At 44.2% G+C, this 26,899-nt stretch overlaps 1 protein-coding gene across 5 annotated transcripts; it reads left to right on the forward strand.

The window, feature by feature from the left end:
* Window positions 1-3,029: 3,029 nt before the first annotated feature.
* ZNF2 (zinc finger protein 2) lies at window positions 3,030-26,805 on the forward strand. 5 transcript variants are annotated; one of them, XM_027554552.1, is made up of 6 exons: window positions 3,030-3,106; window positions 7,886-7,954; window positions 9,382-9,508; window positions 10,819-10,935; window positions 11,431-12,371; window positions 25,344-26,805. In XM_027554552.1, exons 2-6 carry the CDS (start codon window positions 7,925-7,927, stop codon window positions 26,310-26,312), a joined length of 2,184 nt encoding a protein of 727 aa, XP_027410353.1. In that variant the 5' UTR covers window positions 3,030-3,106; window positions 7,886-7,924; the 3' UTR covers window positions 26,313-26,805. The 5 variants fall into 5 exon arrangements, with proteins under 5 accessions (XP_027410353.1, XP_027410351.1, XP_027410350.1 ...); XM_027554550.1 differs by lacking the exon at window positions 25,344-26,805 and having other exon boundaries at window positions 10,822-10,935; window positions 11,431-14,534; XM_027554548.1 differs by lacking the exons at window positions 3,030-3,106; window positions 7,886-7,954; window positions 9,382-9,508; window positions 10,819-10,935; window positions 11,431-12,371 and adding exons at window positions 14,545-16,713; window positions 17,519-17,607; window positions 21,936-22,038; window positions 22,797-22,883 and having other exon boundaries at window positions 25,042-26,805.
* The last annotated feature ends 94 nt before the right edge of the window (window positions 26,806-26,899 follow it).

Raw genomic sequence — 26,899 nt, forward strand, 5'->3', positions numbered from 1 at the left:
AAGGCTGTATATTGTCACCCTGCTTATTTAACTTACATGCAGAGTACATCATGAGAAACGCTGAGCTGGATGAAGCACAAGCTGGAATCAAGATTGCCAGGAGAAATATCAATAACCTCAGATATGCAGATGACACCACCCTTATGGCAGAAAGTGAAGAAGAACTAAAGAGCCTCTTGATGAAAGTGAAAGTGGAGAGTGAAAAAGTTGGCTTAAAGCTCAACATTCAGAAAACTAAGATTGTGGCATCCAGTCGCATCACTTCATGGCAAATAGATGGGGAAACAGTGGAAACAGTGGCTGACTTTATTTTTCTGGGCTCCAAAATCACTGGAGATGGTGATTGCAGCCATGAAATTAAAAGACGCTTACTCCTTGGAAGGAAAGTTCCTAGATAGCATATTCGAAAGCAGAGATATTACTTTGTCAACAAAGGTCCATCTAGTCAAAGCTATGGTTTTTCCAGTGGTCATGTATGGATGTGAGAGTTGGACTGTAAAGAAAGCTGAGCACCGAAGAATTGAGCTTTTGAACTGTGGTGTTGGAGAAGACTCTTGAGAGTCCCTTGGACTGCAAGAAGATCCAACCAGTCCATCCTAAAGGAGATCAGTCCTGGGTGTTCATTGGAAGGACTGATGTTGAAGCTGAAACTCCAATACTTTGGCCACCTGATGCAAAGAGCTGACTCATTTGAAAAGACCCTGATGCTGGGAAGGATTGAGGGCAGGAGGAGAAGGGAACGAGAGAGGATGAGATTGGATGAGGTTGGATGGCATCACCGACTTAATGGACATGGGTTTGGGTGGACTCTGGGAGTTGGTGATGGACAGGGAGGCCTGGCTTGCTGCGATTCATGGGATCGCAAAGAATCAGACATGAATGAGCAACTGAACTGAACTGAACTAATGTTAAGAAGGTAATTAATCATCAAGTGTACCAGTTAGAGGAAGCCTTTTTCCAACTTTCCCAGCCATAATTTATTGCTTCTTCCATTCTACTCCCATAGTATCTTGGACATGACATAATTGTAGCACACACTGCTGTGTTGTAATAATTTCACATTCTGATTTGTCCATTGGACCATGAGTTCCTTGGGGGCAGTAACTGTGTTTTATTTGTAACAATGCCTTGACTATTGTAGGCAATTTAGGGTTTTTTTAGTTTAAGTGTAGACTTGTTCCTGACTGTAGACTTTATCACATTTTTCTGGTATAATTTCAAGTCTTCCCTGGAGCTATAGATCAGTGAGTCTTAGCTTTAGCTGCACATTAGGATCACTTGCATTCAGAGAAATCTGTATGCAGGTCAAGAAGCAACAGTTAGAACTGGACATGGAACAGACTGATTCCAAATAGGAAAAGGAGTACATCAAGGCTGTATATTGTCACCCTGCTTATTTAACTTACATGCAGAGTACGTCATGAGAAACGCTGAGCTGGATGAAGCACAAGCTGGAATCAAGATTGCAGATATCCAGATATCCAGATGATACCTCAGATATCCAGATGATACCACCCTTATGGCAGAAAGCGAAGAACTAAAGAGCCTCTTGATGAAAGTGAAAGAGGAGAGCAAAAAAGTTGGCTTAAAATTAACATTCAGAAAACTAAGATCATGGCATCTGGTCCCATCACTTCATGGCAAATAGATGGGGAAACAATGGAAACAGTGGAAGACTCTATTTTGGGGGGCTCCAAAATCACTGCAGATGGTGACTGCAGCCATGAAATTAAAAGACGCTTACTCCTTGGAAGAAAAGTTATGACCAACCTAGGCAGCATATTAAAAAGCAGAGACATTACTTTACCAACAAAGGTCTGTCTAGTTAAAGCTATGGTTTTTCCAGTAATCATGTATGGATGTGACAGTTGGACTATAAAGAAAACTGAGCGCTGAAGAATTGATCCTTTTGAATTGCTGTGTTGGAAAAGACTCTTGAGAGTACCTTGGACAGCAAGGAAATCCAACCAGGCAATCTTAAAGGAAATCAGTCCTGAATATTCATTCAGGAAGGACTTCATGGGGTCGCAAAGAGTCAGACACGACTGAGCGACTGAACTGAACTGAACTGATGCTGAAACTGAAACTCCAATACTTTGGCCATCTCATGCAAAGAACTGACTTATTGGAAAAGACCCTGATGCTGGGAAAGATTGAAAGCAGGAGGAGAAGGGGACGAGAGAGGATGAGATGGTTGGATGGCATCACCGACTGGATGGACATGAGTCTGAGTAAACTCTGGGAGCTGATGATGGACAGGGAAGCCTGGTGTGCTGCAGTCTATGGGGTCGCAAAGAGTCGGACTTGACTGGGCAACTGAACTGAACTGAGGATCACTTGCAGATCTTTTCAAACTCTCACTCTTCAGAGGGAGGCCCAGGCATCAATATGTTAAAGCTCTTCAGGTGATTCTGGCATGCAGCTACGGTTAAGAATCCCTACGATGTCTCCAACGAGGGTCCTTCCAGTAGTACCATGGAAGGCTGGCTCCTGTATGCTCAAAATGTAGGGAGTCCGCACTGCTGCCCAATTAAATACACGTATATCCTGGGTTCTTCTCTCTTAAGCAGAAAAATGTGCACTGCGCAGCCCCATCCTCAGACCCAAACTCTGCGTCTCTCCTGCCCAAACTTTATAACCGACAGTTAACAAACAACCTGAAGCAGAAACAAGGCCCTTCGGAGGGTCAGAAGACTAGAAATCCTTCTCAGTAGGGACGAGTCCCAAGGCTGAGAGAGACATATTTCCTTAGGACGGCCCTCCCATCCGAGGACCAGAGGGACGTGACATCACACATAAGCAGCACTTCCAGGGGGAACACAAGCCTCACAAGCATCCAAGACCGGTTGCTTTTTCATGATCAAGCTGCCGCACTAGCACGTAGGATTGGGTCCAGCGCCGCCAACTCGTTTCAGAAGTGTACGCTCGCGCAGATCTTTATACGTCATATTAAAGCGCTCCCACCGCTGAGACTTCTGGGAAATGGAGTCTCCCAAGGCCAAGCTATGGTTGGGAGCGCGGGCGTCAGAACTCTCTGCGCAGGCGCACTGGTCTCCCGACCCGAAGAGGCGCCGTCTTCCTGGGTCCTGAGCAATCTGTGCCGGAGGTGAGAGCTGCGGGTGTGTGCTATTGAGCCGCCGAGAGAGTGCAGCGGCAGAGAGAACGGGATACTGAGAACTTGGGAAAGGTGCAGTAGGGGTAGAAGAGGTGAAGCGGGCGGAGCCAGCCTGCAGAATGTGTGTGTGTTTGTTGTGCGTGCAGCGACGTCCCTGCTCGGACAAGTGCGGACTAGGAAAGTTGTACCCGCATCCCAGTGTGTGCGTGTTTCGTGTGGGCACTGTTAGCAGTGGCCTTTCGGCGTGCCCCCACTATATGTCAGATCCCGGCTCTGCGGTTGGAAGTTTGGAGGCTTCCTTCGCCCCTCCGGTACCTTCTTCTCATAACAATTGCTTAATAAACGTGGGTGTAATTGACACTAAATGTAGGGTTCCGCCCACTCCAGTACCTCTCTTTTCCAAAAAGCGCCTCAGATTTTCTCGTTTAGCTCCCCTCCCTAGACCTCCGTACGAGTGATACGGGGCCTTCGTGGGGGAGGTAGGATGTGATGTGGGAAAAAAAAAACATACGAAAGAAGTAGCGAAGTGATAGGCAGATTTGAGAAGTAAATGCTTTTTATAAGAGTGAAGGGTCGAGGAATTGTGGGAGACAAGGATGGGAAAAAGCACACTGGTCAGGGCATAGAGGGTCAGGACAAGACACGGTCAGCAGGATGGATTGTATGGGGCTGATTGGGGATTGACAGGAATAAAGCTAATTTTGGTGCTTTTATTCTAGAGGTCACATTCATAATTAGAGAGGGGAAGGGACTCTGTGTAGGGAGCCAGTCAGGAATGCTGGTAGTGATCATAGTCCTGAATCAAGCTGTCATGAGCCTGAATTGTGATGGTGTCAGTGGTAGGGAAAGATACAAATAACATTGCAAAAGAAGAGTCCGAAGGACCTGGTAACGAACTAGATTTGGGAGGTAAGAGAGCCAGGAGAGAGTTTGAATTTGAGGCACCTGGGAAAATAATAAAACATCTGCTGTAAGTGTAAGGGCTTCCTTGTGGCTCAGCAGTAAAGAATCTGCCTGCCAACACAGAAGACAGGTTCAATCCCTGGGTTGGGAAGATCCCCTGGAGGAAGAAATGGCAGCCCACTCCAGTATTCTTGCCTGCAGAATCCCATGGACAGAGGAGTCTGGCAGACTATAATCCATGGGGTCACAAAGAATCAGACACAACTTACTGACTAAACAATAAGGAGAACTGTAAGGGCAGAGAAAGGAATTGATGTGGGGAACTGCATAGGGACAGAGGGTTTTAAGATGCTGACAGAATGCCTAACTCAAAATACTTAGTCATTTGGAAATGTAGGATGAGTTTGGAAGAGGGATTGGGACTAGATTCATGAAGCATTTCTGTAGAGGTGGAAAATGGAGCACCAGGTGTGGATGGACTTTCTGCAAGACAGCAAGAACACTGTACACAGTCTGAGTGCTGGGCAGCGTGAGAAACTTGCCGAAACAGTCAAAAAGTTTCAGAGAAATAAAGAGAAGAGGACTGTTGGAATCAGAGCTCATAAATGGCTTGGCAGTTTTCAAGCATAGTTTCAGGTGTGTGTGGGATGTGTCCGATACTCTGTGACGCCATGGACTGCAGCACACCAGGCTTTCCTGTTCTTCACTGTCTCCCGAAGTTCGCTCAAACTCATGTCCACTGAGTCAGTGATGTCATCCCACCATCTCACCCTCAGTCACCTCCCTTCTCCTCCTGCCCTCTATCTTTCTCAGCATCAGGGTTTTTTTCCAGTGAGACAGTTCTTCGAACCAGGTGGCTAAGGTATTGGAGGTTCAGCATCAGTCCTTCCAATGAATATTCAGGAGTGATTTCCTTTAGGATTGACAGATTTGATCTCCTTGCAGTCCAAAGGACTCTCAAGAGTCTTCTCCAGCATCACAATTTGAAAGCATCAGTTCTTCAGTGCTCAGCCTTCTTTATGGTCCAACTGTCACACCCATACATGACTACTGGAAAAAGCATAGCTTTGACTATACAGACCTTTGTCGGCAAAGTGATATTTTGCTTTTTAAATATGCTGTCTCGGTTTGTCATCACTTTTCTTGCAAGGAGCAAGCATATTTTAATTTCATGGCTGCAGTCACCACCCAGAGTGATTTTGGAGCCCAAGAAAAGAAAATCTGTTATTACTTCTACTTTTTTCATCTTCTGTTTGCCATGTATCTTAATCAATGTGTAATACTCGAAACACACACATATAAAATTGCAATTTATCCTATCAATGAACATGCAAGTTGTTTGTAGTTTACCGTAGTGATCTTTTCCCCAATTCAGATTTGTGTTGCCACTGCAGTCATATATCAAGGTTTCCTGCCTACTTGGATGTGTTTGGGGATTTTCTAGTTTATCAGTCTGTTATTTACATGGCTATCTTTTTATGAAAATAAATCATTATAGCATAGAGATTTAAAAGTGCTAGCTGTTCCTGGGTTCAAATTCTGCCTCACCCTCTTACAAAGCCTAAATTTTCTAGTCTGTAGAACAGTACCTACCTTACTAATGTACGAACATAGAATTCAAGTGTTCTTGTAAAGAGTACTTAGCATAGTGCCTGGTAAGTAGCAAAAGTTCAGTACATGCTAGTTATTACTAATATATCATAAAATAAAATTTTAATATGATAACATTGCCATATTAATATGATAATATCAGTGGTATTCCATTGTGTGGGTGGACTGGACCATATACACAATGGCAGCAAATCCTGTATTTTAGAAACTTAAGATGTTTCAAATGTTTGCTCTTCTGGGACTTCCCTGGTGGTCCCCTAGTTAAGAATCCACCTTGCAATGCAGGGGACACCAGTTCTCAACTCCTGCTTCAGGAAGATTTCACATGCCATGGGGCAGCTAAGCCTGTGCACAACTACTGAGCCCAAGCTCTAGAGCCCATACTCCACAATAAGAGTAGCCCCCACTTGCCACAGCTAGAGAAGGCTCGTGTACTGCAACCAAGACCCAGCGCAGCCAAAAATAAGTAGGTAAAAAAAAATTTTTTTGATCTTCTGTAGATTAAATGAGATGACATATAGAGTGCTTAAGAGGTTGCCTCAACATGGCACTCAGTAAAGGTTAGCGTTAATGATAGTTAATAAAAAGCTTTGCGTATGTTTTTCCTTAGGAAAAACTCCAAAGAGGAAATTGCTGGGTCAAAAGTATGTGTTTTAAGGCCCCTGATAGAAATTACAAATTCTCCAGGCCAGAATACTGGAGTGGGTAGGCTTTCCCTTCTCCAGGGGATCTTCCCAATCCAGGGATTGAACCCAGGTCTCCCACATTGCAGGCAGATTCTTTACCAGCTGAGCCACCAGGGAAGCCCTTCTGGTGGGGTCAGAGCCTTATGGAAATCTAAGAATAAATACAGCTAGTCTATATGCAAACTGTGGTCCGGGCTGATGCTGGGGTGAAGTAGGGTTTCAGGGGCCAGGGATTCTTGGGGCTTTGCTTTCAATGCTTCACCACCAACATACCTGCCTGTGTTAGTCTATTACAGCCTGTTCTCTACCCCATGCCCCCCACATACTCATGGATTCTGCCTCCTGGTACCTTTGGCTCCTCTGACTCTCATGGCTACTTCTGTCCCTCATGATATACTTTCAGCTCATTGCCCACTGGTGGAACTAGGTTCCTTTTATTTTGTGAAAGCCTCTTAGGCTTTATGCGAATCTTTGTCATTAAACTTTACTTGAGTTAACTGAGTATATCTCAGTTTCTCACATAAAGAGTCTAATTAAGACATAGTCAAATCAAGCATTTGAGGGATTCATGAGTGGGGCGTGGGGATTGTGTAGTCCTGAGAAGGAAGAGGGAAAGGTGTGTCTGAGGCTTGCCGAGTACTGTCCTGCAGTCAAGGCAGTGTATTCATTGATCCTTGTTATTCATTCACCCATCTAACTTGTGGTCCTGGCATTTCTTAGTTCACTATCCTGAGGATGGATGTCATCTTTTGAAACCAGACCACAAATCAGTCCACGGGTCAGCCTCTGCACTGCCCACCTGTGGCCTAATCAGCATGGCCCCAGGATTGAGACTCAGGGTCATGTGGAACAAGCTGTGGCTGCCCCAGGGTTGCTCCATTAGCACCAGGTGTTGCTGTGAGTGGGGTATTTTTCTTTTGAAGAGGCTGTGGGTGTTTCCTTGACAGGACTTGCCCATATAGCCATTCATAAAACTTCTTATACTTTTTGTCTGGTAATCATGATGAACAATCTGATCTGATCTCAGATGCTCAGTCATGTCTGACTCTTTGCAACCTCATGGACTATAGCCTGCCAGGCTCCTCTGTCCATGGGATTCTCCAGGAAAGAATACTAGAGTTGGGTGCCATTTCCTCCTCTTTCAGGGGATCTTCCCTACCCAGGGGTCAAACCCGCATCTCTTACATCTCCTGCACTGACAAGGGTCTTCTTTACCACTAGCATCACCTGGGAAGCCCCACGATGAACAATATTTAATGTGAATTTATAAAGACAATATGAGCCTTAATATAGTCTCAACTACCAGGAATAGAACTTTACCTCTAAGATCATGGTAAAAACAAGCACCACACTGTCTTCTGCATAGCCTTGCAGTCCAATTCTGGGATGGGGTGGGCTTGCTCTTGGCCTTGCTTTTCTTTGCTTTCCCTTTGTGTAGGGTGTTGAGGATGAGGGTGGGTACATAACTCACTGGTGTGTGGAGATTTCTTGCTTCATGGGTCACAAAACTACTAAACGAGACTGGTCTTTCTCACAGCCTGTTTCTCATCCCACCTCTCTACCTCATTAGGACTCGGCTCTTCTCTGCAAGGAGAGCACCCTGGAGGGAATGGCTGCTGTGTCTCCAACCAGATGCCAGGTGAGGTAGACTCTTGTGTTTCTGAAATACTGTTAGGCTCCAGAATGTAACCACTTTTCTTTCCATCTTGGGGCTTCTTTGCTCAAACCCAACCAGGTGGAGAAAGGACTCCATAAAGAGTGTCTCTTTCCCATTTGACTTGTGTTGGTATCTTTCAGTGATGTCTTCTTGGCTTGAATATGTGCCTGCTAGCCTGTCACCAGGGACACAGCCTCCATTGCCTTCACTCTGATTTTGCCTTAAAACTGATGGTAGGGGTCTGATGAGAAGGTCTGGGGAGAAGCAGGCAGTTTCTAGTTCTGATTTCCCTTTAGTACATCCACAAATGGACTGAAAGTAGGCCCCCATATTCCAGGGAGTGTTGGGTTAGGCAGAGAATGTGACACATCCTATAAAGCACCCCAGTGAGGTCGAAAGAGTCCTGGAGAGAGAGTTTTTGTGAGGGTAGGGACACACAGCTTACCCACTTTATGCCCCAGGGCAGAGAGTTTTTACTTCTGAGCTCTGCTTAGAACCTCTGCAGACACTCTGGAGACTCATCTGGGTTTTAGACTTGGGGATAAAGATGGAACTTACAGAATCAAAGAACATCAGAGTGAATTGAGAGAAAGCCTAGAGATGATCTAATCAACACCACTATTTTAAGGATTTGTCCACACAATCACATACATAAGGGCTTCCCAGATTGCTCAGTGGTAAAGAATCCACCTGCCAATGCTAGATGCTGGAGATTTGGGTTCGATCCTTGGGTCAGGAAGATTCCCTGGAGGAGGAAATGGCCACTCACTCCAGTATTCTTCCCTGGAAAATTCCATGGACAGAAGAACATGGCAGGCTACATTCCATGGGGTCACAAAGAGTTGGACATGACTGAGCATGCATGTACACATACTCACATAAAGACAATTGGTGCAATTGGACTAAGTTTATAGATTAGATAATAATGTCACTCCTCTCCTGATTTTTACAATTATACTGTCACTATACAAGAGAATATCCTTGTCTTTACAAAATATACACTGAAACATTAATGAGTAAAAAGGCATCATGTTTACAAGTTACTTTGGAGAAAAGATAGGCAAATGTGTATATTCTGAGACAAAGATAAAACCAATGTGGAAAATGTTAACATTTGGGGATGCTGGATGAAGGGTCTTTGTTCTATTCTTCCAAGTTTTCTGTAAGTCTGATAAAAGAGCCCCTGATACTCCAAGGCTCAGCTAGAAAGGTAGTATGGGGTTATGACCAAGAAGTCATGCCTCAGGGCTTTTTTGCACTTTCCCCAAATGCTTCAAAACTGTTCTTTGTCAGAACCATTTTCTTTCCACTCCCGCAGCATCCTCCAAACTGTTGTCATATATGACAGTTTTGTCTGGTCCATGTAAGAGAAGGATTATGAATAAGGGAGAACATGATTGTGTTTCCAGGACCCAGTGACATTCGAGGATGTGGCCGTAGTTTTCACAGATGAAGAGTGGAGGCGTCTGGTCCCTACTCAGAGGGACCTCTACAAGGAGGTGATGCTGGAGAACTACAAGAGCATCGTCTCATTGGGTAAGGAGAACTTTCCACCAGGAGTAGACCCTGTATTGAGTTAATGTGGAGTTAAGAGGCTAATATATTGACACCTCTTCTTCTCCCACCTGAGTTGGAACCCCTGAGAGACAAGATGAAAGAGCAAAGGGATGTGACTTAGCGGTTACAATAACAGTGGCTTTCTTAATCCTGAACCCCAGCCTGGGAGGGGTCCTTGAGCTGTAAGCAGACTGGACAACCACAGGCCCCCTCACTGAGCAGCCTAGCCCTGCACCACAGAGGGCTCGCCACAACTAGAGAAAAGCCCGCACAGCAATGCAGACCCAGCACAGCCGCAAATAAATTTAAAAAAATTTTTAATGGTGAGGCAGAGCTGTGCTAATTAAAATAACAGTTTAAATTTATTATTATGTGAAAATCAAATTTACAATTCAGCATTATTTCATTATCCAATTTTTTTAAACCATCTGAGCCACCAGGGAAGGCCTCCAGTTTTAACTTTTTTGTTCGTTTGTTTTTAATTGGGAGCCTTCTGCCTAAAATGATCTTTTACTTATAAAAGGGTCTGGCATATATTACATACAATAAGTCATGATGGATTTAGAAATTATCAACTTGTAGATATCAAAATAAATCAAATAGAAATGATTTTAGATGGGGTAGCCTTATTTTCCAAATAATGCTCTCCAATAGTTTTTTTTTTCCCCAAAAAAATTGAGATATAATTGTCATTATCCAGTTTTTAACAAAGTGTATCTATAGGTATTTTTCTGTATTAAAGTGAATAGAAAGAAAGAAATGAATACAAAATACGAAAGGTGATTTTTCTTATTGTCTGTGTCTCTAGTTTTCCTACAATGAACACAATCCACTTGTTTAAGTAAAATCATACTTAATATGTGTATGTTAGTTGTACAGTTGTGTCCAAAAATAATTGTACTAAAGCATAAACAATAAGCAAAAATGGGCACCTACATTACACATTCTTATTCAAGGTAATCTTTTTTCATTCTCATCTTCCCTGAGGTAAGGACTCTTCCTGCCATCCTACCAGTGCTAGAGCTAGGAGCATCCCATTGACTTCATGGGTGAAGAATAAACACATTAATTCAAATAGAGTCTATCCACTCTGACTAGATGCCACTTGTTCCCTTTTAGAACCTTAGTCCTGACCTCCATTCAGAGGTTCCTGCACTTCTGCATACCTGGTGTGCACGTCCTGCCTTTTGCATTTTCTCTCTGAAATACTTAAGAGGCTGGAATTCACTTTGGAATTGTTGTGTATTTTCATCACATATGACCACCTGGCTTGTTTCTTTCTCCACAAGCAGGACTTCCAGTACCCGGACCTGATGTGATTTTTCAGTTGAAGAGAGGGGACGAGCCTTGGCTAGTGGAGTTTCATGGATTTGAGGGGAAAGAAGGTGCAGAGAATGTCTCTCTAGGTAATTGAGTATGAACTGGGCAGGAGAGTTCTGTTTTGCCTTGTGGTTGGTATTTGGGTGCATGTGGGAGGGAGTACTGAGTATCATATTTTTCTTCAAATTCAAGTCTTCTCCTATATTGTTTATTCTCTGTCACCCACAAGTTTTCTTTTTTCCCCCTCTACACCTTAAAGTATTGTTCACCTTCGTTCACCAAATGTTTCCTTTATAGACCTGTCATGTTGTCCATTCAAACCCCCCCACTTAGCTGACACTCCTAATTAATCTGGCTATTTCCCAATGGAAATTCTCCTCTTTTCTGAGATTTTTCACTACCAGTTCTATTCCCTGTTTCAGTCCCAGGTCTTGGTTTCTCCCTAGAGTGCAATACTATTTGTGGGAGGAAGCAAAGTGACTGTCATTACTTTTCAGATTTATCACAGTATCCCTCCTTTCTGTGCTAACATTTCCTAACCCAGGAAAGAAACAGGCATCTGTATTTTCTATCCATTCCAGATTGGGAGACTAAGCCTGAGATTCAAGGTGCTTCAGAAGAAGAAAAATCAGAAGGATCATTGAAGGAAAATCTTGGAAGAAAAGGTCCTCCATCTCCTAAAGTTGAAGTTTATGTACTGGATGGCAGGTTGGGAACAGAGAAGGAAAGCCTTACAGTTGAGGCCTGCAAGAAACCCCCTTCTCTGGAGGAAAGCTTGCGGCACAGGGCAACGCCTCCCAAGAAATTTCTCACTAAAGAGAGAGACCAGGAATGCAGTAACTGTGGGAAGACCTTTTTTGACCACTCCTCCCTCATCCGTCATCAGAGAACTCACACTGGTGAGAAGCCCTATGACTGTCCCGAATGTGGGAAAGCCTTCAGCCACAGGAGCAGTCTCAGCAGACACCTGATGTCACACACAGGAGAGAGCCCCTATGAGTGCAACGCCTGTGGGAAAGCTTTCTTCGACCGTTCGTCTCTGACTGTACATCAGCGAATTCATACTGGAGAGAAACCCTTCAAGTGCAGCGAGTGTGGAAAAGCCTTCTTTGACCGCTCGTCCCTTACCCGCCACCAGAGAATCCATACTGGAGAAAGTCCTTATGAATGTAACCAGTGCGGGAAAGCCTTTAGCCAGAAAAGTATTCTTACGCGACACCAGCTAATCCACACAGGCCGGAAGCCATATGAATGTAATGAGTGTGGGAAAGCCTTCTATGGGGTCTCGTCACTGAACAGACATCAGAAAGCCCATGCTGGAGAACCTCGCTACCAGTGCAGCGAGTGTGGGAAGGCTTTCTTTGACCGCTCCTCCCTGACTCAGCACCAGAAGATTCACACTGGAGACAAGCCATACGAATGCAGCGAATGTGGGAAAGCCTTCAGCCAGAGGTGCCGGCTCACACGACACCAGAGAGTTCACACAGGAGAGAAGCCGTTTGAATGCAGCGTGTGTGGCAAAGTCTTCAGTTCTAAATCATCAGTTATTCAGCATCAACGGCGTTACGCCAAACAGGGAATAGACTGAGTTGGGTGAAAGCTTTAGTCCAAGGATCTCCACGAAAACTCAAGATAGGTCTTCCCCCTCTTAAATCCATCACCTGGTCATCACACCTATGCTGGCTACCCCTCTCCTTTTTCTGCCTCTCTGCACCCACAGTGTTTGAAGAAACACTGTCCACCCACTGTGTTACAGAGCTGATGTGGGATGCCAGAAATTAGGATGTGACTTTAAAGAGTCAGCATTCTGAAGACATTTGTCAGACACTAGGGACAAAGGTTAGGAGGCAGTCCTCAGACAAACCTCTTGTCCGAAGCCCCAGGCATCACTGCACTTTATATAACTGGAGGCCACAGCTGGACAGGAAAAGCACCCTTTATGTCAGGGCAGCACTGTTGTTTCCAGAAGTTCTTTTTTTATAGCCGTTAGTCCCTCTCTCTTGGAGGACTTTGTGCACTGACCTTGTCCTGTTGTGTCCCAGCATCTAGATCTCTTAATACCACTACTAGTAGCCAGCACTTATTGAGCGCTTATTATGGATTAAGCACTCAGCTGAGAGTTTTGCAAGAAGGAAATTATTTGGTCCTTTCAACAACCCTCTGAAGTAGGTACTGTTATTCCCCACAATTTACAGATGAGCAAACTGAAGTTTACAGAGATTAAATAACTTGTCCAACATAATGGCTAGTACAAGGAAAGTCAGGTCTTGAATACAGGTCTTCCTTCAAAATCTCTTTACCATAAGGCTATAAGGTTTGCTTTATAATTTATGTATGTGTATTATCTCCTCAACTAGATTGTAAGCAGAGACATGACTTATATGTCTTTGTATCTCACACAGTGCCTTGCAAATAATAGGTGCTCAATAAATATTTATCTGAATTAATAACTTTTTGACTACCAAGTTCTATTTAAAACACCTCTTAGAGTCACAGCCTTTCTCTGAATTTCAGTCTCACCTATACTTTTGTCATCTTGGGCTTCTATTACTGTAGTAGTCACTCCCTGATCTGAATTATTTCCTCCTCTTTATTGAGGAGGGGGATATCCAGCTATGGCCCAATAACAGGCAAACCCCAAATAAACAAAGATTCATTTCTCACATAAAATCGGATGTGAGTCAGTCCTCCTCACCCTCATCATTTAGAATATGTTGCCTCCAATGTCATCATGGGGGGTATTCTGGGATACTTTTAATGGCCATAACTTATATCTCATAAATTAGAACCCAGCATCAAAAGGCTAGAAAGTCAACAGGCACCTCATTGGTTAATATCAACAGCTCCTCTCACAAGTTACATTTTTCCATATCACTGTTAGGTCAGCCTTTCCAAGTGATCCCCTTCCTGCCCACCATTGCCTTATTCAAGACCTAAAATAGCTCCCTATTTAATGAAGGTGTCTCTGAATATTTAAAGTCTGCCCTGACATGACCCTGCATTACTCAACTTGAAGCCCTGACTCCCCAGATCCTTCTGTTCCCTGTTGTTTAGTCACTAAGTCATGTCTGACTTTTTTGACCCCATGTACTGTAGCCCACCAGGCTCCTCTATCCATGGGATTTCCTAGGCAAGAATACTGCACTGGGTTGCCATTTCCTTCTCCAGGGGATCTTCCCAACCCAGATATAGAACCCATGTCTCTCGCACTGCAGAGGGAGTCTTTACCACTGAGCCACCAGGTAAGCTCTATTTCCTGGGCCCTGCCCTATATTTTTATTTTCTTGAAGGTGAGGCACCAGGCAACTTTGACTCCAGGCATCTGAATTCCCTTTCTGTTTACTTAAGATGAAGCCCAGAAGACCTGATTCTGAAAGACTGTCTGGAATGTAGCTACCCTGCATGAACCCTAATGGACCAAGATCCATTTCTCCCTGGGAGTTGAAATCTAGTTCAAGAAACTGGATTGCCAAACAGACCCTTTCCTAATCTACTCAACCCTACTGGTCTACCTGTCTTAAAGCAGTTGAGCAGCAGGGAAGACTTTTCACATGCGGACTTTCAAAGCAACTTGAGTTAAAACCAGAGTGCAGAATCTGTTGGAGTGGATAATATGTGCTATTATTTAATAATGTCAAGTAGAAAATAAAAGGAACTACTGCCAAACTTTTGGCTGATGACTGTCTCTGAGAGTTCTGAATCTTTATTGGCTTGTTAAAAGTAAGCTGAAGGTCCAGTATTTCCCTAAGATGCTCTGCCATTGTCAGCAAGATTAGACAAGAATGAATTCAGATTCTAATCGACATTTGGGTAAAGTGATAATTGAAACAGAGTGGGAACATAAATTCAGCAGTTCTCCTTTTGTTACCTTTTAAAACTTAGAGATGTGCAGAGCATTTTTAAAAGGTGAAGTACCTTTCCATCTCCTGCCAACAATTCTGAGGAAAGGGCCATTTAACTCTTAACTGATACCTCCCAGTAGGACATGGAGTAGTGGAGGCTTCCCATTTTGAGGTTTTAGCTTCACCGGATGGCCACTAATAAGATCAAATGTTGGAATCAGAAATTGGCATTCTTAGCATATAATAAGGCAAAAGACTTGGTAGCGTTTGTAGGGTTTTAGCCTAAGATTTTAAAAGTGGTTTTGAAGAAATGAAATAATTTATCTGGTGCTTAAATAAGCCCTAACTTTTAAGAGAGAACTGAAAACTTACCATGCAGATTACCAGAAGCACTCCAGGAATCAACTCGTCAAAGAAAAGGATGAACTCTGAGATGAGAAGAACTCTGAGATGAAGTGAGTATGGTAGAGCAAACCCGTGCAGCAAAGCCTGGGGCAGATAACTAGTGGGACTACTAATCCCAGAAATTTATCTGGGATGCCAGGTTGGCCAGCTTCGGAGCTCTGCAGCACTCACTCCCTCACTCATCCCCAGGCCTGTGCTACTAAGAATACATTAACCCCTACAACTCATATGAATAACCAGAAGTGAGGAGGAGTTGGGGAGCAAGGTTACCGCGTGTCAGTCACTAGGTAACATGTTGATAAAGCCAGAATTCTGATTCCTCAAGAAGTCGAAGAGAAAAACTGCTGTGGATGTTAAATTCCTAAGTGGTCTCTGCTACTGAGACGGGACTTCTATGGTAAAAAAGCAGAAAGTAGTTGAAGTGGCCCATGTTGAGCTGAGGTGATCCTTTCCAGTTTTTCCCTCTTCCATGGTGATTCACTGGTTCCCTGTTTACCTCTCTTAATATCAACTTTCACGTCAAAGTTACTGGCCTTTGATGGCACTGGAGCTTCTTAACGAAGACAGGAATGCTTTACTGGAAGGATGTGCTACACAACGACAGACTAGAAGGCAACAGTGACCCTCAAATTTAAATTTAGGAAATCTAATAAATTTAGGAGAACTCAAGGTCAATCTACCCTTAAGACAATGGGGACTCACTGGGGACCAATGGGTTTTTATACCAAGGGATTCCAACTCCACTCTGCTGTTTTGTGAGACCAAGATCTAATTTTTGAGATTCTACTTTTCCTTATACCAAGGTGCTGCCTGGTTACTTGAGGTAATCTCTGTCTCCACCCCACCCCCACCCCGAGCCGCAATGGTGTGGAGGCGCTGTAGAGGGGAAGCGACGGAGTGAACAGCCGTTGGGACGCGGGCGCCTACCCTCCGAGGGAGCACAGTGGCCAGAGAGAAATCCTGGTGGGTGGGTGGCGCCCTCTGCCAGTTACAGTTGCGGAGAGTGAATGTCCCTCTCGAGGCGGCTTTTGGTTCGGCAGAACACGTCCTCTGGGGTCAGAGCCCAGAGTAGACACTGAGGAAGCGGCGGCCCCTGTGGCGTCCGGGAAGGAGCTCTCCGAGGGACTGAGCACCTCTAGAGACCCAGCACAGCCGCGAGGCTCCACGGATGCACAGCCCCCAGCGCAGAATGTAGCCTGGCCAGCCGCCCGCGGGGTCCTCAGGAAAGCAGCATCCGGTGATGCCCGTCGCGCCTTGCGGAGGATTCTGGGAATTGTAGTTCAGCAACGAGTTCGGGCCGGCGCGACTCAGCCCCGCAGGCTCCTAGATGCCTTTGTCGCCCGCCGAGCCTACTCAGTGCTGTTCATGAGGTCGAGCCTGGGGTCCAGGAGGGCTGAGTGCGTGTTCTCTTGAGTCTGAGTGCCCGGAAGGAGGGCCGGGGAGGGCCCCCGGGTGGAGGGCGCCGAGCTGCCCGGCGAGGGTCGCGCGAGCGTTCGCGGGCCTCTAGGTGGACTGGCGCGGTGGACCCCAGGCCCCTCGCGGGTTCGCCGCTCCCTTTTCCTGCAGTCGTCACCAGCGCTAGCGTGGAGAGAGTCACCATGGAGCCGAAGGGCAGAGGTGAGGATTTCAGAGGGATGCCGCCTGCTGGAGAGAAAAAAGGAGAAAGGCTGCCCTCTGGCTGGGGCAGGCTCAGGAAGAACACACAATTCTCCTACTAGTTGATCTCACTTTGGGGTTTAAGGGGAGCCCCCGACCTGCATTGCCCTGCTGGTCTTTCGGGTGCCCTGCCATCTCTAAGTTGATGTATGCCTTCTTTGCCCACGAAATCGACAGATCTGAACATTTGGCTTTTTGATAATGACAGTTGTTCTCACAGGAGCCCTGTAAGGCTGTTGTAGAGGAAAGAGAATATCCAAATGGACCCATTTGGCAGATGGGGACAGTGAGGATTTGAGAAGTCACAGGATTTGTTTAGTGCCCTGGATTTTTTCCCCACATGGCCCATTGCTTTTCTGAGAAAGCCAGTATTCAAAAAGAATTTAAATTCTTTCATCTAGTTAAATTCTTTCATCCTGTGAACCTGGAATAGCACAGGAATGACTCATTAAGTGAGGCAGGGATTGACATAAGCGGGACTTCGCGTTTCTTTTGACTGTCACTCAGCAGATAAGAGATATAAATGAATATGTCTTTAAGTGTCCAGGATCTTACAGCAGTGTTCTGTTGGAATTTAAAGGCAGGGTATCGGTAGGAGATTCCTGAGGCAGCCATGGTCATGGATGTCTTGCTTCAGAGATATTGTGGAATTGTCCGTTGGTTCCCTGTGTTGATTCTTCCTAGGTAACAAGTAGTTGTATCTGGCAGTTTCTGGGAGTTTACTGCAAACAAGAGTAGTCACCCTGGTTCCTGTTTCTATTTATAGGGTCACTTTCTGAGGATTCAGACCTTCCTCAGGCTGGAAACCCAAAAGAAAATGGCCTGACCACTGTGCTGCTGACCTGTGCATCCCAGGTGGATTTAAATTTCTTATTTTTTTCTGTTCTCGGGACATGAATATGATTTCCTGCATTGTTATGGATTTGCTCAGCCCTGATTCCTAGCCCACTGGCTTCATCGTGTTAAACTGATGAGTGATGAACCTGATAGTAATTACTCCTGTCTTATGCAGAACTTTCCCTCCTGGCACAACTTCTCTGTCTGCTTAGTGCTAGATGTGCACAAGCTCTTCTGTCTGTAATTGGCCTGCTAGTGAGATGCAAAGGAATAAAAGCCAGTTGCCTCTGCCTCCTGAAGTTTACTGAGGAAACAAGGTTTAGATAAGGAAGATAGTTAAACAGGGGCTTCCCTGGTGGCCCAATGGTTAAGAATCCACCTTGCGATACAAGGGACACTAGTTGAATCTGTGGTCAGGGAAGATCCCACGTGCCTTGAGGCAACTAAGCCCTTGCACGGCAATTAATGAGCCCATGTGCCACAACTACCGAAGCCTGCACACCCTGGAGCCTGTGCTCTGCAGCAAGAGAAATGACTGCAATGAGAAGCCCTCGCACTGCAGCTAGAGAGTACCCCTCGCTTAACACGATTAGAGAAAGCCTGCATGCAGCAACGAAAACCTAGCACAACCAAAAAAACAAATAAATATTTTTTTTAAAATAATTAAACAGCAAGAAGAAATATATATTTTTCTAAATGCAGAAAATTTTTAAATACGGAAATTACTAGTACAATGAAGCATTAAGTAAGTAAGTAAGTGAAGTCACTCAGTCGTGTCCAACTCTTTGCGAACCCATGGACAGTAGCCTGCACCAGGCTCCTCCGTCCATGGGATTTTCTAGGCAAGAGTACTGGAGTGGGTTGCCATTTCCTTCTCCAGGGAATCTTCCCAACCCAGGGATTGAACCCAGGTCTCCCGCATTGTAGACAGACGCTTTACCATCTGAGCCACCAGGGAACTCCACAACAAAGCATTATGCTCCAGTTAAAAAAAAAATTTAATCAATTACAAAAAATTTCACTTCTGACCACAGACTATACAGTTGCCTTGTAAGAGTGGTGGCCACCAAATGAACATCATTTCCTTTCATTAGTTGTGTATAAGGGTTTAATTCTTGACTGTAACATAGTAAGATTTTTAAATAAAGAAACTTTTCAAAATCAAAAAAAGAATAGAAAGAAATTACTAGTACAGACAAGTCATCATAGGCCTTGAAGAGGTTTTCCATCCTCTACAGTATTTAGGGGGGGAAGTGCTGGCATAAAAGCTGCATTTTGAAAGACAAGAGCAAGTACATAGTTGGAAAATAGGATATAGGAATATTCCAAGAGAGAGAACAGCTTTGGATAAAAGTCTCCAAGTGATGAGAGAGTCAGAGATTTTCAGAAGGTGTGTCACTGTGGAGTGAGCTGGATGGAGTGTGTTGAGAGAAGCATATGCCTGTTGTAGCCAGACCACAGGAAAGTCTACACAGGATCTTTTTTTAACTTTTTATTTATTTTTTGAAATTTATGCTTAGCTGTGCTGGGTCTTTTTGCTGCGCTCAGGCCTTCTCTGGTTGCCACAGAGGGGGCTACTGTTTGTTGTGGTGCACGGGCTTCTCACTGTGGCGGCTGCCCTTGTTGCAGAGCACGGGCTCTAGGTGTGTGGGCTTCAGTAGTTATGGCAGAGGGGCTCGGTAGTGGTGGTCCACGGGCTTAGTTGCTCCTTGGTGTGTGGACTTTTCCTGAATCAGGTATCGAATCCGTGTCCCCTGCGTCGGCAGGCAGATTCTTAACCACTGGGAAGGGTTAACCACTCTTCCTAACCACCAGGGAAGTCCCACACAGGATCTTATTCCAAAGATAGATAAGGCCCCATGAAAGTTTTTAGAGTCCCAGCAAGACAAAACATGCCATGACTGATTAAAGAGAGAAGCTGAGTCAAGGTGCCCTGTAGGATCTGGTCCAGGACCCTGGGAGAATAGCCCGTCATCCTCATACCCGCCTCACAGCATCCAGATGCTGACAATTTATGCAAACCTCTGGGAGGAAACACCAGTACTGATTCTGAGCTGAATGGCTAGATGTCTTTCAGAGGAGGAGAAGTAGGTGACAGAGGATGAGATGGTTGGGTGGCATCACCAACTCAATGGGCATGAGTTTGAGCAAACTCCAGGAGACTGTGAAGCACAGGGAAGCCTGGTGTGCTGCAGCCCATGGGATTGCAAAAAGTCGGACACAATTGAGAAACTGAACAACAACAGCTTTCAGAGGAAAGAGGGGAAATCTACTGTCTACTGGGCAGTTCGTGATTGGTTTACTCACCCTCCAGGCCCCACACAGGCACACTGAGCAGCAGTTCCCTCCATGAATGAGTTTGATTGCTGAGGTTTTCTCAGAACTAAAGCCTGAAAGGAAGTGCTAGATAGTCTGTTCCTGCTACCTTGCTTGTAAAGAAAAGACAGTGTACAAATTATATTGCCTGTGCTGAACACTCCTGAGGCATATGACCTTAAGGGACCCTAACTTAAAATGGGAAGTGATTTCATAGTTCAGGTATAGAAAAATAGTTAACTTATTTTGAGCAGAGAATATTCAAGTAGGTAGTTCTTTTAACTTTATTTCATTATGTGAATTACTTTACCGGTTGTTTTTGGAGGATATAAATACATATGTGTGTATGTGTAGTCATAATTGGGGCTTAAAATGCTGTTTTATAAATAAATCTATATGTGTAGCAAACATCTTAATTTTTTTTAATATATACACACTGAACAAACTTTTTAGCCAGTCTAATGCATTTATATTCAAGGGGCTGTGGCAAAAGTGGTGTTTCAAAGAAAGCCATAAGTGGTCCATTTGCTAGCATCCCAAGGACTGATCTGTTTCAATATGTCTCCTTTAACTTGAAGTTGTATAGAAAAAAGTTTTAATAGAATTGAAAAAATTATGAGACATTTATCATTCATGAACAGATTCAGCTATAGATTCAAAGGAACATTACCCACCCTGCTCACTCTCCCTACATTTGAGTGAACAATCTAAACCTTTTGCCTGTCGTCTAGGTCAAGGGAAGGTAAAGTAAACACTTCTGCAGTGGTTTCAGCATTTGGTAAACTTCCGTTCCCCTCCCACCTCTGTCCCCATGCACACTTTCATAGAATACCCCGTTTAAACTTGTTTCTATTCATTCTTGTTCGAACGTTCCTCCTTTCAACTCGTTGACATATATTTACAGTGTTCCTGCTCTGTGCCAGAGACTAGGGCTGCTTCATTGAGCCAAATTAAACCTGGTCTCCGCTCCTGTGGAGATTAGCGTCTAATGGGACAGACAGGCGTTCATCACAGAGTCCTCTCACCATGTGCCTAACCCAGGAAAAGGGAAAACCCATGGTGCTACAACCTAGGGAGTCAGGGAAGGCTTCCCTGAGCTGAGAGCCAAAGTGTGAGTAAGATCAAAATAGCTGAAAGGGGGACTTCCCTGGTGATCCAGTGGTTAAGACTCCCTGCTTCCAATGCAAGGGGCACAGGTTCGATCCCTGGTATGGAAACTAAGATCCCCCATGCCACATGGCATAGCCAAAAAAATTTTTAAATAAATACACTTTTTTTTAAAAAACACCTGAAAGGATGGGGCAAAGGGGGAACTTTCAGGAACAGGAAGCAATGTGTATAAAGGGGCAGAAGTAGTTGTTGTCCACATTTCAGGCAGCCACCAGCTGGAGCACAGAGAATACAGGAGCAATGGAGTGAGATGGGATAGAGAGTAGATGGTGGGGGTGGGTGGCAGAGTAGTCAGACTGATTGGGGGAAAATGGCGAAAACACTTTAGGAACTCATAATAATTGGGGCTTAAAATGCTGTTATATAAATAAATCTATATACTGTGATATGTGTAGCAAGCATCCTAATTTTTAAAAAAAATATATTGGACTGATTATATTGTCAAAGGAAAACTAGAGGGAAAAGTAATTCCTATTTATTGAATTTCTTGTATTTTTAAACCCTACCATAAAGAAAGTGCTTAATTTATAATTACATTTCCTCTACTCTCCCATGTCTAAATAGTAAGGATTTCTATAGTTCTATCATTTAACTTGTCGATACGTAAACTTGGGGAGTTGGTATCCTCTGATTTTACCCTGAAGATGTTCCTTCCCAGCTGCAGGTTTATTCGATTCTGGTGCATGGAGGTCAGGAGCGAGTCTGTGGTTGTAAATACATCAGTGTTGGAATGGTAGAGGTCATTTTGCCTAACCTTCCTATTCTCCCTGTCTTCCTTCTCCTATGCCATCTTCTTGAGTCCTGCCCAGAGGCTTCTGGTAGGAGGTCCCTTGGTGAGCACTGATGTGGTTGGTTTTCAGGGATCGATGATGAGGGACATGGCCGAGGCTCTCACCCAGTGGGAACAGCTGAACCCTCCGCAGGGAGGTGAGCCTAAGAAGCCTAGGAATCTGGTCTTGCTCGGTAAGCAGCACTCCCACCCCACCCCCACCCTGTGAAATTACCCAGTGTGGTACCTTGGCTTCCTCAGTTCCTAGGAGCTCTGAGGTTCTTAGATGAAATGATTCCTAATCCTGGTGTAAGGCAGGTACCTTCTACTCTTTGTTTCTAAACACAGGCTTAACACTTCTAGAATCAGAAATGAACACCTTTTAAAAATTGTATTTGCCAAGGCAATAGCCATCCTTCTTCCCTATTTCCTGACTGAGGATGCTGAGACAAAGCTCTAGGAGAAACACCTCTTAAGAAATGGGTGTGGAGAAGGAATGGGAACCCACTCCAGTATTCTTGCCTGGGAAATCCCATTGACATAGGAGCCTAGTGGGCTACAGTCTATGGGGTTGCAAAGAGTTGGACACTTGGCAACTAAACAACAGCAAACACTATCAAGCAGATTGTGATTTGGGAAGTATGTCTTCATGAAAATGGTGCATAAAATGGAGAGTGAAGTGACCTAGCAATATGGAATGTAAAGTTTTATAAGAAATGTGTATAGAATAACAGTTGCAGATATTCAAATAATAAATCTGTGGCTAAAGGGAGGAAAAAAAGGAAATGGGTGCTTATTCTTTTAATAGGGAGAGGTTCTGAACTCAAGTAGACCCCATATCGATCTTCCTAACTTCTTCAGAGAAATCGTGTCTTATCCTGTTCTCTCTGACAAGCAACTCGCTAACACTGAACATATACAGTGAGACTCCTTTTTCTTTCCCTGTAAACAGGGCTTCCAATTTCCAAGCCTGATGTAATCTCTCAGTTGGAGAGTGGGGAGGTGCTGGAAAGAAAAGTCTCAAAAGCAGCTAATCCAGGTGAGTGACTGTCAGAAACCATGAACAGGAAACCCAGATGGGAACAGCATCTTAGAAATGCTTGACTTTAAAGTGCCGTTCTCCTGGGCCTCATTGTATCTCTGTGGATGATGATCTGTTGTAAAGTCATAGGTTTATTTTTTGGTGAACAAATACTTTGCATCCTTTGAAATTACTTCTCTTCTCCAAATAAGGTGAAGTGAAATCAGCTCTTAAATATTTATTAGTAATTTGGGTTCAAGGCTCTAAACCAGGCTTTTTAATATATGCTATTTTGTTAATATCTCTTCAGGATAAGTTGACTTTTTGTCTCAGACCAGTGACCGTAAATTGGTCTCTGAGTGTGCCCTTGCCTTACTGTCTATCTAAACGGGGGCAGCATAGCACAGTGGTTAAGAGTGCACACTTTGGAACCACTTTTCCTGGGTTCAAAGCCAATTTGAACTACTCATCAGCTCTAACCGCTAACAGGTGAATTATCCATTTGTTTAGTCAATAGGTTGTATCAAGCTCTTTTGCCACCCATGGACTATAGCCTGCCAGGCTTCTCTGTCCATGGGGGATTTCTGGACAAGAATACTGGAGTGGGTTGCCATTTCCTTCTGCAGGGGATCTTTCAACCCAGGGGCTGAACCCATGTCTCCTGCATTGGCAGGTAGATTCTTTGCCATCTGAGCCATCTTGGAATTATCCATTCTGTGACTCAAATTTCCCAACAGTAAAATGGGGAATATGTAATGCAGATAACAATAGCTCTTAACTCATAGGGTAGTTATGAGGATCAAATGAAATAGTCTAAGAGAAATGCTTAGAACAGTACCTGGCTATATGCTAAGCAAATGATAACTAAGGATTAAGTCCTGCTAACTCTTTGAAAGATTTGAGCCTGTCACTTCTGTCAAACTGGATGCTGTAATAGACCACCAGCTAATTATACTTTCTTTAATTTTTAATTATATTTTCTTATCCTTGTCTACTTAGGCAGCATATTACTGCCAGATTCCCCACTGTGAGCTACTTAACTCTTCCAGTTCCGTATTCCTCTTCCTGCCCTCAAGACCTTTGCTAATCTACCTGCCTAGTCATTGTACCTTCTCTCTTCAGCTTGAACCCTTAACACCAGACAGGCAAGTCTCTGACTACCCTGCACTAACCATGTGTTCTCTATGAATGTTTGGAGCTTCAGTTCTTCCACTCCCCTTAGCCGAAAGTCCATTTGCCTTTAACCTGTTTCTACCTACTTGTCCTTAAAAATCCCAGCACTTCCCTGATTATATGTCATTGAGAACATTGTATTGTATTGATTTATGTCATGTAAAGTCTTGGTTGGAATGGATACTGATGACCATTTAAGCCTGGAATATTTAAACATTGCTAGCAGTGCAGCTTTCCCCATCCCCTCCCCCAAACTCTTACTAAGAAGTCTAGAATTTGAGGCCCAGTCTGGACTAATCTGAGTCTGTGAGGGGTTTGAACTTCTACTCCCCACACACTGCTCATTTTTTGAAAAAACTTGGTTCTGGCTTACTCTTTCCAGTGTTTTCAGTGTGGAATGATCAGAGCTGCTAAGTTGCCTTTCAATTACTAATTTAATTTGTAGATCTGGACTACCTTGAATGCTAGCTTCTAGGATTTTGTGTCACACTCTGAGACAGTGGAACCAACAAAGAGTTTTGTGTTAAGTGGTATGGTTTTAGAAGTTCAGTCTGCTAGCAGTGATTGGGACATACTAGAACAAGAAAAGATTGGTGGTGAGGTCAGCTGACAATGGACTTTCTCAGAACATGATGCTCTGATAAGGCTGTGACAGTGGGCAGCCCCTGGCAGACCATCCCTCTCTGATCCCAGCCCAGTCTCCACCAGACCATGTTTGTTATCTGCTGTTTTCCCCGTCACCTCTGTTTCGTCTTGTTCTATTACTCTTTCTCATTTCCTCCCCTGCTAGACACAGTAGCGTCTCCCTTTATGCCTCTGCACCCCTTTGCCCAGTCATCTTTCTTTTCTCATACTCTCTCAAGGTTGCAAGGCTATTTGTGAGAACTTCCAAGCTCCTCTGTTCCCCATAAGCATTTTTTGTTTGTTTCATTATTTTCCTTTCACAGCAATTATTTTTCTCCCAGTGTAAGAAATGATAACATTGTAGTTTTGTTTATTTCAGACTGGGGTACAGGACCACAGAGCAAGGAGGTAACCCCAGAGCAGGACATTCCTGAAGAAGAATCAACCCCTGGGGTGTTAGTAGAGAGATTTCCAAAGGAAAGTTCCAGTGAATGTGAAGATTCTTTAAAGAATCAGCAGGAAAACCATGAGAAACATTTAATACAAGAGGTTGGTCCTCAGACGAAACCTTCTGGGGAGAGAAGCTACCAGTGTGATGAATTTGGAAGAAATTTTAGTCGGAGGTCATTACTTGTCCAACAGCAAGGAGAGAGACGACATAGTCGTGATTCATTTAAAAAGAACTTGAAGCAAAATTCAGATCTAATGAAACATGAGAAAATCTGTGCAGGAAAGAAACCTTGGAAGTGTAACGAGTGTGAGAAGGCCTTTAGTTATTACTCAGCTTTTGTCTTGCATCAGCGAATTCACACAGGAGAAAAACCCTATGAATGTAATGAATGCGGTAAAGCCTTCAGTCAGAGCATACACCTGACTCTGCACCAGAGGATTCACACAGGAGAGAAACCTTACAGATGTCACGAATGTGGGAAAGCCTTCAGTCACCGCTCGGCCCTTATTAGGCATCATATAATTCATACTGGAGAGAAACCTTATGAATGCAATGAATGCGGGAAGGCCTTCAATCAGAGTTCATACCTCACTCAACATCAACGAATTCATACTGGAGAGAAACCTTACGAGTGTAATGAATGTGGGAAGGCCTTCAGCCAAAGCACATTCCTTACCCAGCATCAGGTCATCCACACTGGAGAGAAACCCTATAAGTGTAATGAGTGTGGAAAAGCTTTCAGTGATCGCTCAGGCCTCATTCAGCACCAGAGAACTCATACCGGGGAGAGGCCTTATGAGTGTAATGAATGTGGGAAGGCCTTTGGCTACTGCTCAGCCCTGACTCAACACCAGAGAACTCACACTGGGGAGAAACCCTACAAGTGCAACGATTGTGCCAAAGCCTTCAGTGACCGTTCAGCCCTTATCCGTCATCAGAGAACACACACTGGAGAGAAACCTTACAAGTGTAAGGACTGTGGAAAAGCCTTCAGCCAGAGCTCATCTCTTACAAAGCATCAGAAAACTCACACTGGAGAAAAACCCTATAAGTGTAAGGAATGTGGAAAGGCTTTCAGCCAGAGTTCATCCCTTTCTCAACATCAGAAAACTCATTCTGGAGGGAAAATCAGGGAATATGGAAAAGCCTTTAGTGAGCATTCAGCCTTCAACCAGCAAAAGAGAATTGATACAGGATAAAAGCAATGTAAATGCAATACATTCAGAACATCCTTACTGAACAATTACTATAATGCTGTGAGGGCTACAAAGGAATTAAGAATATGTTACAAAAGAGATTTATTTGAGAAGTCATTGGTGATATGGGACATAGCTTACTCAGAATGTGAGAAAAGGGTTTTGCATTTTTTTTAAATATCCTGTCAGAGGACACTGTGAATTTCCCTAGGGAGAGAGGAAAATTGTTTCCAACACCCTGATGTGTATGTAAGCTACCAAATCCTTGCACAAGAAACAGGGTGTGCCATGATGGAAAGAGGACATCTTGACTGGGCTAGATGGTCTCATAATGCTAAGGGGATGATATTTTAAAGGGATAAATGGTCCCTTTAGGCAAATTGAAGGGGTAGAAATCAGAGGTTGGCAATTTGCATTGTCTGTCCAGAGTTGAGAGTGGTGGTGGAAGAGATGTTGTCCTTGATCTTAAATACAAGAATTAAGTGTGTGCTCAGTTGCTAAGTTGTGTCTAACTCTTTGCAACCCCATGGACTGTAGCCCGCCAGGCTCCTCTGCCCGTGGGATTTCCCAGGCAAGAAGACTGGAGTGGG

This window comes from Bos indicus x Bos taurus, chromosome 11 (assembly GCF_003369695.1).
Source record: "Bos indicus x Bos taurus breed Angus x Brahman F1 hybrid chromosome 11, Bos_hybrid_MaternalHap_v2.0, whole genome shotgun sequence".
NCBI lineage: Eukaryota > Metazoa > Chordata > Mammalia > Artiodactyla > Bovidae > Bos > Bos indicus x Bos taurus.

Excerpts from the sequence above, each read along its gene's own strand:
- ZNF2 (XM_027554552.1), top strand. The coding sequence starts at position 7,925 with ATGGCTGCTGTGTCTCCAACCAGATGCCAG. Across the intron at positions 9,509-10,818 it reads CAAGAGCATCGTCTCATTGG|CAGGACTTCCAGTACCCGGA; the intron begins GTAAGGAGAACT and ends TTTCTCCACAAG. Across the intron at positions 10,936-11,430 it reads TGCAGAGAATGTCTCTCTAG|ATTGGGAGACTAAGCCTGAG; the intron begins GTAATTGAGTAT and ends TATCCATTCCAG.